Raw genomic sequence first — 9,577 nt, forward strand, 5'->3', positions numbered from 1 at the left:
CTGGAACCGACTCCAGTTTTAATTCATTCGATGAAACAGGAACAGAATAATATCTCTTGAGATGAACGCTCGCATACAGATGAACCATTGAGGAGTCGTCTGACCCACACCGCCCCCTACAGGCAACACGCAGCCACTTCACCACTCTGCAGCAGCCGGCTCCAGACTTTTCTCCCAAATCAAAGCATGTGTGACGGGTTCTCCTCCTGTGGTGGAGGTATTTTCTGGTGTTTCTCCTCTTAAGTGCGTGGTGAAAGGTTTCCCTCTCTGTTTCTTTCTTCTCCTCTCTCTCCTCACGCCGCCGGCAGACCACTCCTCTCTCGCTCTCGCCGTCTTTCTACCCCTTCCTCTCGCTCGCCGTCGGTCGCCTGCAGCCGCCGCCGTCGCTGTCGTCGTCGTCGACGGAGGACGCCGGCTTCAGCGCCTACTCCAGCCAGTCGGACAGCCAGTACGGCTCGCCGCCGCGCGGCTGGTCGGAGGAGACGGACGAGCGCGGCCTCACGCTGTACGTCAGCGACCACACCAACGAGAAGGTACACCGGGGAGGCTTTCACCGTGGTCCTGCTGTGTCTTTCAACTGTGGTGATTTCTGCTTTCTGGGTTGATTTCATGGTTAAATTCCTCCTGAAACGTTTCCTCCACGCAGATGAAGCTCCACAAGAGAAAGGAGGGATCACACCCATCTTCACGCACTTAAAAACACAATTCCTATTTGTCAGGAAGTGATTTTAATCACTCATGCGGTTAAAACACTGATTTAAAGACTTGCAGGAGGAGGTTTGAACTCACCCCCGTGAGCGTTTTGGTCTATTTGCAACTGAAATGATGAGATCTGTCGCTCGATATTTTGGGGGGATGTCAGGACGCCCACTAACAGAGTGTTGTGTCCGTGTGTTCGCCTCCAGTGGTTAAAACACGTCGATGAGCAGGGCAGACCGTATTACTACAGTGCGGATGGGTCGAGGTCAGAGTGGGAGCTGCCGAAGGTAAGACGCCGTCTCGCTGAGGAAAAGTCATGTGTGCAGGTCGAATGAACCGGAGTGACGACGTCATGTGACTAAAACTCAATTTAATATTGCTCAGTTATCAACCTGGCGTTTTAACGCTTTTCTTTTAACAACAAGTTACTTTTTCTGTCCAACAATCAGTCAAAAAAACAAAAGAGACAACGGGGAATGATTTCAAAGTGAGTAAAAATATAAAAATGAGCAGGCATTTTGCTTCATACGTTATTTTATATTAGTTGGTTATCAAAGTTGAGTTATTTTGTAAAAAAAAAATCAACATAATTAGGTTTTCAATTAGTTAACATTGTTATAGATCTAGCATTAATTATATGTATTTTTCATTCGTCGTATATAAAAGACATTAATCGACGTACTTCAGTTTCCACCTCGTTGTAAATGTGCCGGAGTTAGCTCGAGGTCAAACTCCTAAATTTGGTTTAAATTCATGGAAATTTGGTCAAAAAAATGGTCTTGGAAATTGGAAAAAAACTAACTTATTGGCCTGATATTAATCAATCCGATGGATGGATGGATGGATGGATGGATGGATGGCAGCGCCTTACAGACACATAAATAAATGCATGCTACGTTAGTAGCAGATGAAGCGTTTTTACCGCCAGGTGACTTGTCGCATCGCGGCGTGTAAACTTCCCGGCATGGTTCCGGTCGATGCGTTGCGTCCACACACGGCGCTCCGATGCGCCTCCTCACAATGACTCCCTGCTTCCTCCCTCCAGTACCACAACTCCCTCCCCCCGCTGCCCGGAGACGCGCTGAAGAGCTACAGCCTGGACAGGAAACAGGTCGAGCCCATCGTCCTCACCAAGTGGAGGCACAGCGCCTTCGTCCAGGACGCCAACGACAAGGTCCGGCACGCACACAAAAACAACAACTCCAGCCTGAAATACCTCCGAGCACATTACAGCAAAAAGTCTTTGTGTACCTGTACGGAATGAGTGTGTTCCAGGTGTGTTGTTGTGACTCCAGAGTTTCAGTTGTAGGCTGGTTTTTATGCTTCGCAGCGGCTGTTAAAAACCCGGCGTTTCCGCGCAGGCTCGGCCCGCCAACACCCGTACAAACACCAAGTCAGTAGCCCCGCCCACCCGGCCGGATCGACCAATCAGCTGGCTGCGATCCAAGCAGACCAATCGGCTGTGCATGATAACGATCGCACTGCAGGAGTGTTAATCACACACACACACACAAACCCCGTCTACTTGATTCCCCCCCCCCCTCTCTCCCACGCTGCCTCCCGAGTTAATCGAGTCATTTCAATCACAAACTTGACGATGAGGGTTCAGCCACGATGATGCACGAATGATTTCGCCTTCAAACAAGAAGATGAAGTAGTTTGTAGCCTGCGATGAAATACCTGCTGCCTCTTCGTCTTAATTAATAACCCATCCTCGCCTCGTGGGCATCACACAGGCACTCGACACACTTTGTCCCACTTGTAATCGCACCGCTAATTGCCGTCGCACTCCTTGAACTGTCTGTGTGTTCCTAACCTCTCATCGACTTCTCATTAACCTTCTGCTGTTAGTGACAGTGAGTGTGTGTTTTCTTTCCTCTCTCTCCATCCCTGTCTCCTCACTAGGACGCTCCTCTGAGCCCAAAGCCCTCGTCCCCAGACTCCGACTCCTGCCCTTCGTCTCCCAAGCCCCCCGCCTCCGTTAGTACAACCCCGTCACCGCCGGGCTCTCCGGCCTGCAGGGGGTTCACACTTTGTTACCTGGTTGTAGGAAGTGCTTCTTGCAGAGTTTCTACACAGGCCAAGGGGATCTGGACAGGGTTCACGCGCTCAGGGAAAACCTGGAAAAGTCCTGTAAATGTGTTTTATTCATGTGTTCATGACGTTCATTCACGCCGAGTTTGAAATAATTAACATGCTTCTAAAAGAAAGAGGCTCAAAATATCAGCAGCATACATACAGGCATCTTTATAAATGTTTATTCTTTTAATCAAACTATTGTCTCTCATTCATTTGTGTCATTTAAGTTTTACTGTATGCTTTGAATCCTCATTGTTAGTTTACATACTACATTTTATCACTTTGTACTGTTTTTACACAATGTTTGCGCATGGACATTTGGTTTAAAGTCATGAAATTTGGTCAGAAATCATGGAAATTGGTTCAAATTCTTGGCAATTTGGTCTAAAGTCATGAAAATTTGGTTAAAAGTCATGGAAATCCATTGGTCTAAATGTGTATGAACCCCGTCTGGAAATCCATTTTGTCCCAGTTTGCAAAGCTCTTCTTCATCTCACAAAACGACACAGTGACACAGTGACGCATTGCAACTTGAGCCTGTGTAGAATCAACGCTCATAAGCAGAACCGATGGGCAACGTTGCCCCGAGGAATTGCTTGTTTCAGTCTTGATTGACCCCGAAAAACAGAAAACAGAAGATCTGCCACTCGGCTTATCTTTGTTATCTAATCTGATTTAATCTGACGCCTCCCTGCTCCTTCTTAGTGTTGGGCCTCTTGTCTTTTCTCCGGTGGGAATGATGGTTTTCCTTCAAGCTGAAGGCTGCGATTGTTTCCGGTGGCGGTGTGTGTTTTTTGTGTGTGTGGTGGCGGCGTTTCCACGATGGAGTGACACACTCCTGTTGTTTACCGCTGTTTGCTTTTGACAGCGCTTTCTCTCTCCTGTCATCCTGCCGCGGCTCTGACATTGATGTGTGTGTGTGTGTGTGTGTGTGTGTGTGTGTGTGTGTGTGTGTTGCCCTTTTCCTGCACAGCGCGCGCTAATGTTTGTGTTTTCCTCCTCCAGCCGTCTGAAAAGTGCGGCGTGCTGAACGTGACGAAGATCACCGAGCACGGCAAGAAAGTACGGTGAGTGGCTCCGACTCCATCGACGCTGCAGTGTTGTGTGTGTGTGTTTTGTGTGTTTTTCACAGTGTTTGTTGAACCGTCTGTCGCAGGAAGAACTGGACGTCTTCCTGGACCGTGCTGCAGGGATCCACGCTGCTATTTGCCAAAGGACAAGGGGGCGGGACCAGCTGGGTGAGTGACAGGCAGCTCTGATGAGACGAGTCCTTTTTGATTTGATGGTGAAGAGCCGTAACGTGCATTTAAAGGCTTGTTCAGGTGACTGGATTGAATCTCCTAGATGTTTCCTCTTCCTTCTCTCTCTCCATTGGTCAAAAATAATCTCTCTCTCTCTCCATCAGTTTGGAGGCGGTCAGTCCAAACCGGAGTTCACGGTGGATCTGAGAGGCGGCTCAGTCGAATGGGCTTCCAAGGACAAATCCAGCAAGAAGCACGTGATCGAGGTGAGCAGAGCGCCGCCGCGTCTCCGGTTGTGTCGTCACAGGAAGCAGCGGAATGATTAAAATATAAAACCAAAAATAAACCTCTCAGGTGTATTTTATATTACCTGCGAACTCCTTTCAGAGAAAGACGCTTCTTCTGAAAGATGACTCTTAATAAACATTTATTTTGATTTTCTCTCTCTCTTTGTCTCTGTCATTCTCTCTCTCTCTCCCTCCCTCCTCCCTCCTCCTCTCTCTCTCCCTCCTCCTCTCTCTCTCTCTCCCTCCCTCCTCCTCCTCCTCCTCCTCCTCTCCTTCCCTCCAGGTGAAGACTCGTCAGGGCACTGAGCTTCTGATTCAGTCCGAGAACGATGGCTTAGTGAACGACTGGTACCGGACGCTGCTGGACACCATCAGCACCCACGTGAGCACCCGGCGGCTCCACCCATCACCATCTATAGTCTCACACACACACACACACACACACACACACACACACACACACACACACAGTGTATAGTTGCACACTGTAAAAGTACGTTAGTCAATTTGTTTTGAGGTCAACGCACTCGTCAACAGATCAAGTTTGTAGTTTTACTGCCGTGAGTCTAAAGGTGCAGCTGTAGGAGGTTTTTACAACCTGTGTGTGTGTGTGTGTGTGTGTGTGTGTGTGTGTGTGTGTGTGTCTTAGGCCTGGGAGTCCGATGAGGCCATCGAGGAGGACATGCCGGAGTCGCCCGGCGCGGAGAAAAACGACAAAGAGAAAGAACACAGAGACTCAAAGAAAAGCCGAGGTCTGTGTCTGATATAAATGAACACGTATAAACACGTTTTCTGTATTTTAACATTAAAGTACGACGCAAAAAGTGTTTCGTAGAACTGATAAGACGTCACCGAGAAGGCTGAAAATGAAAGCGTGGACTCCGCCCACGCGTCGCTCTTTTTAAAACGGCCGCGTCAGTTCCCTTAAATAATGTGGCGGCGCGCGCTGGACGTCACCGTCGTGTCGCGTCTGTCCTCCGCAGGCATGAAGACGTCCACCAGCATGGACGCCTCCGACAACAAGAAGACCAGACACAAGCTGAAGAAGTTCCTGACGCGCCGGCCGACGCTGCAGGCCGTCCGGGACAAAGGGTACATCAAAGGTATCGAACGTTGTGATCCTTTTGAGCAAAGACTGATGTCATTTTTACAGTAGGAAGCAGCGTTTCAGGTCGACGCTGTACGTTAGCTGCTGGCTTTCAACCCCGAAAGCTCGAAAATATGTATATTTGCGCATTTTCTGTCGTCTGTGTTTTGTATTTATGAACAGTGTCTTGACTTTGATCATTTACTAAACAAACCAAATCAAAATGAGTCAATTGGATCAAGAGTTTTAACATAAATCAATTTGTTCTCACTTGAATTACATCCTATTCTGATTTAATTCATGTTTCCACGAGCCGGTTTGCGCACAGGAATCATAAAAAAGTTAATGTTTCCATAGTCCTATAATAACTAACCGGTAGTTTGTGACGTCTCTTTCGCCCCGCAGAAGAGAAAACGTCCCTCTCTTGTATCTCTCGCGGTCATTAGAGCACCAACAGAACATTCACGGCACCGTTTTCTCCCCGTTCCCGTCTGCAGACCAGGTGTTCGGCTGCAGCCTGTCCAGTCTGTGCCACAGGGAGGGCGACACGGTGCCGGACTTCGTCAAGATGTGCATCGACCACGTGGAGAGCAACGGTGAGCTTCGCTGAACCGCTGCTGCACGCGGACACTCGTTCTGCTCTCCCTCTAATGAGACGCTTTCCTCCCATGATGCATTGCAGGTCTGTGTGTGGACGGGCTGTACAGAGTCAGCGGGAACCTGGCGATCATACAGAAGCTACGCTTTGTGGTCAACCACGGTGAGTTACACAACGCGAACGACAAGTTCCTCACATGCAGACGATTCACTGTTATTTCTGAGTTTAAATAATGAATCTGCTTCTAAAAGAAAGAGGCTCAAAATATCAGCAGCATACATATAAATGTTTATTCTTTTAATCAAACTATTGTCTCTCATTCATTTGAGTCATTTGAGGTTTACTGTATGCTTTGAATCCTCGTTGTTAGTTTAAATACTACATTTTATCACTTTTTACTGTTCACACACACATTTCACACAGTGTTTGATCATGAACATCTGGTTTCATTAGTTTAAAGTCATGGAAATTTGATTAAATGAGCAGCAACTTGTTTGATTAAGATTTTTACAAAGCACTGCGATGTTCTTTTGATCTTTTTTGAGACGGATTTCAATCATCATCCGTTCACTTTTGGTATTAAAAAAAAGTTAAGAAAAAAAAGTGTCTTTAGAGATGATCTCGTCTACTGCGCTTTAATTAAACCTTTACTACATCACATAGCAAAAAATAGTGTTTTACCTCACTGTGTGTGTGTGTGTGTGTGTGTGTCTGTGTGTGTGCAGACGAGACGGTGAGCCTGACGGACGAGAAGTGGGAGGACATCCACGTGACCACCGGAGCTTTAAAGATGTACTTCAGAGAGCTGCCGGAGCCGCTCTTCACCTACAGCCTCTTCCACGACTTTGTCAGCGGCATCAGTACGTGCAGCTGTAACACACACACACACACACACACACACACACACACACACACACTTCCTGAGTGACGTAGCAGCGCTTCACGTGGCCGTGAACCGCGAGCATCGTGAGCGTTCTCCGACATGAAACAAGGGAAGAAGAAACTCTTGGGTTCTCCGTCAGACTTTGAGGAATGTTTTTTCGGTTCTGCAGAGATCTCAGACTACAAGCAGCGAGTTCAGGCCATCAGGGATCTGGTGCGACAGCTGCCCAAACCCAACCACGACACCATGCAGGCGCTGTTCAGACACCTCAGGAGGTAAGAAACGCCTCCCTCACAACACAACAGGTTGTCACTGAAAGAAAAGGAGGAGGCTCTTTTCCCTCAAGAGACATGAAGGTTCACGGCCGACACGATCATTTGAATCGTTCATTCATCTGTTATTTTGTGTTCAAATGTTCTCAGCACATGAGTCTAAAGGACATCCTTGTACTGTATTTTTCTACTCTGAGGTACATGGAAATGTGGTTGAAAGTCATGGAAATTTAGTTAAGTCATAAAAATGTGGTTAAAAGTCATATAAATTTAGTTTTTATTCACGTAAATTTAGTTTAAAGTCACGTAAATTTGGTTAAAAGTCATGTGAATCCAGTTCAAGGCCTTGGAAATGTGATTCAAAGTCATGTAAATCCAGTTTAAAGTCATGTAAATGTGATTTAAAGTTGTGTAAATCCAGTTTAAAGTCATGTAAATGTGATTTAAAGTTGTGTAAATCCAGTTTAAAGTCATGTAAATGTGATTTAAAGTGGTGTAAATCCAGTTTAAAGTCATGTAAATGTGATTTAAAGTTGTGTAAATCCAGTTTAAAGTTGTGTAAATTTAGTTTAAAGTCATAGAAATTTGGTTAAAAGTTATTTAAATCCAGTTTAAAGTCATGTAAATGTGAGTTATAGTCGTGTAAATTTAGTTTAAAGTCGTGTAAACCCATTGGTCAGAGTGAACACTGACTCCGCCCCCCGCCCTCCCTCAGGGTGATCGAGCACGGCGAGGAGAACCGCATGACCACGCAGAGCGTGGCCATCGTGTTCGGGCCCACGCTGCTGCGGCCGGAGACGGAGACCTGGAACATCGCGGTGCACATGGTCTACCAGAACCAGATCGTGGAGCTCATCCTGCTGGAGTACGACAACATCTTCGGCCGGTAGAAAAGAGACGGCGCTCCCTCTCTCCGTCTCTCTCTCCCTCTCTCTCTCTCTCTCTCCCTCTCCGGCTCGGCCCGTGTGCGGCATCGCTTCATCTTCATCTCAAACTTCTGGACCAAAAAAAAAAGCCACGGCCGACATTCCCCCGCTCTGGAAAACTCCAAAAAATATAAACGAAACAAGCGACCAAAAAAAACCCCTTTTGCACTTTCCAGTGTCTCCATTCATGGTGTTTCCTCTCCTGCAGCCACTTTTTGTGCCACTTTAACTGCAAAAGGTGACGACCTCCTGTCGCGACACTGGATTCCTCAGACGTACGGACCCGTACGGACACGCCCCCCGATACCGCAAACGGACGCTCTTTAACGGGAAGAGAAGAGGGAACCGAGCGGCTCGGCTTTCAGACTCTAAGAGGAGGAACAGAACGAGGAGACGAAGGGAGGACACGTAGGGAGGCTTCTTCTTTTTTTTTTTTAGGATGAATACGAACATTTTCTGCTGGACGATGTCTTTTATTTAAAGTATTTTGTTTCCTCTGAATTCCTTCTTCCTTCACTCCCGACACACTGGACCTGGTCCTCTGAACACACCAGAGGTCATCGCCATCGCTCTGTATTATATATTTATATATATATATATATATATATATATATATATATATATATATATATATATATATATATATATATATATATATATATATATCTGCACGCCACCTTCTCTCCATCCGGCTTCTTTTTTTTAGAACAGATCAAAACTAATACTCTAGTTCTCTGCGGCGTCTTTTCCTCGACTCGTTTGGATATTAAACGTTAAGACCGAACGAGCTTTTGAAACGGATAAATCTGTACAGTGTTTCATGTGCGTGGATGAGGAATGAATGGCGGTATATTGTATAAATAGTATATATATATATGTATGTGTGTGTTTGCCTGGAACGCTGAGAATAAGGACACGAGGGAGAAATCACTATCGTGTGGACGAGGAGGTCGACCCGTCATGATTGTAAACCTTTGAGAGAAACTGTCGGCTTTCACAAAACTGGAATAAAGAGCTCTGATCGGAGGTACTTCCAAAGGAAAGAAGTATTCTGCGTTGTGTTGTACTGTAATACTGCTCATACAGTAGTTAGTTCAGTGTGAACATCAAAGAGGGGATGTAAAGTTTTATTTAACTCTTTTTCTCGGCGTCGGCTCTCCGTCGGGCTTCAACATCTCAGCAGAACGTGTCGATAACTTTCACATCCCAAACCCTCCAAACCAATTTAATTATCCGCTAAAAATTCAAAGCGTGCTGACTTTCTCTCTCTCGGACGCCGGCATGAAGCGCCGCAGAAAGCTTTTCATGTCGGGAAGCTCTGCTTCTGACTGCTGGAAACGACATTTGATGCTTTTTCCTACAAAAAAAGACTCGGACAAGAAACATATTTTCCCCGCGCCGGACGCGGCTTCGCTGGCCGCAGGACGGTTCATCAAACTCGTCTTTTCCTGGCGGCCTCCCGGCGTGTCGTCCACGAGGCGGAGAAGAAGAAGAAAGAAGAGTTT

The 9,577-nt window shown here is 46.6% G+C and overlaps 1 protein-coding gene across 4 annotated transcripts in view; it reads left to right on the forward strand.

Moving 5' to 3' along the window:
• LOC137805386 (rho GTPase-activating protein 12-like) overlaps positions 1 to 9,115 on the forward strand; it is a 41,737-nt gene extending 32,622 nt beyond the window's left edge. For 2 of the 4 annotated variants that reach the window (XM_068605294.1, XM_068605285.1), the window contains exons 4-18: positions 309 to 533; positions 906 to 986; positions 1,745 to 1,873; positions 2,605 to 2,679; positions 3,784 to 3,845; positions 3,935 to 4,016; positions 4,184 to 4,285; positions 4,590 to 4,688; positions 4,956 to 5,058; positions 5,290 to 5,409; positions 5,891 to 5,989; positions 6,076 to 6,153; positions 6,717 to 6,851; positions 7,044 to 7,149; positions 7,862 to 9,115. In XM_068605294.1, coding sequence (XP_068461395.1) covers positions 309 to 533; positions 906 to 986; positions 1,745 to 1,873; positions 2,605 to 2,679; positions 3,784 to 3,845; positions 3,935 to 4,016; positions 4,184 to 4,285; positions 4,590 to 4,688; positions 4,956 to 5,058; positions 5,290 to 5,409; positions 5,891 to 5,989; positions 6,076 to 6,153; positions 6,717 to 6,851; positions 7,044 to 7,149; positions 7,862 to 8,036 — 1,671 coding nt within the window. In that variant the 3' untranslated portion in view covers positions 8,037 to 9,115. The remainder of the gene's footprint in view (positions 1 to 308; positions 534 to 905; positions 987 to 1,744; positions 1,874 to 2,604; positions 2,680 to 3,783; positions 3,846 to 3,934; positions 4,017 to 4,183; positions 4,286 to 4,589; positions 4,689 to 4,955; positions 5,059 to 5,289; positions 5,410 to 5,890; positions 5,990 to 6,075; positions 6,154 to 6,716; positions 6,852 to 7,043; positions 7,150 to 7,861) is intronic. The other 2 variants (XM_068605302.1, XM_068605311.1) reach the window with 2 other exon arrangements.
• The last annotated feature ends 462 nt before the right edge of the window (positions 9,116 to 9,577 follow it).

This window comes from Clinocottus analis, unplaced genomic scaffold (genome assembly GCF_023055335.1).
Source record: "Clinocottus analis isolate CAN_PGR_092001 unplaced genomic scaffold, fCliAna1.0.p SCAF_11, whole genome shotgun sequence".
Taxonomy (NCBI): domain Eukaryota; kingdom Metazoa; phylum Chordata; class Actinopteri; order Perciformes; family Cottidae; genus Clinocottus; species Clinocottus analis.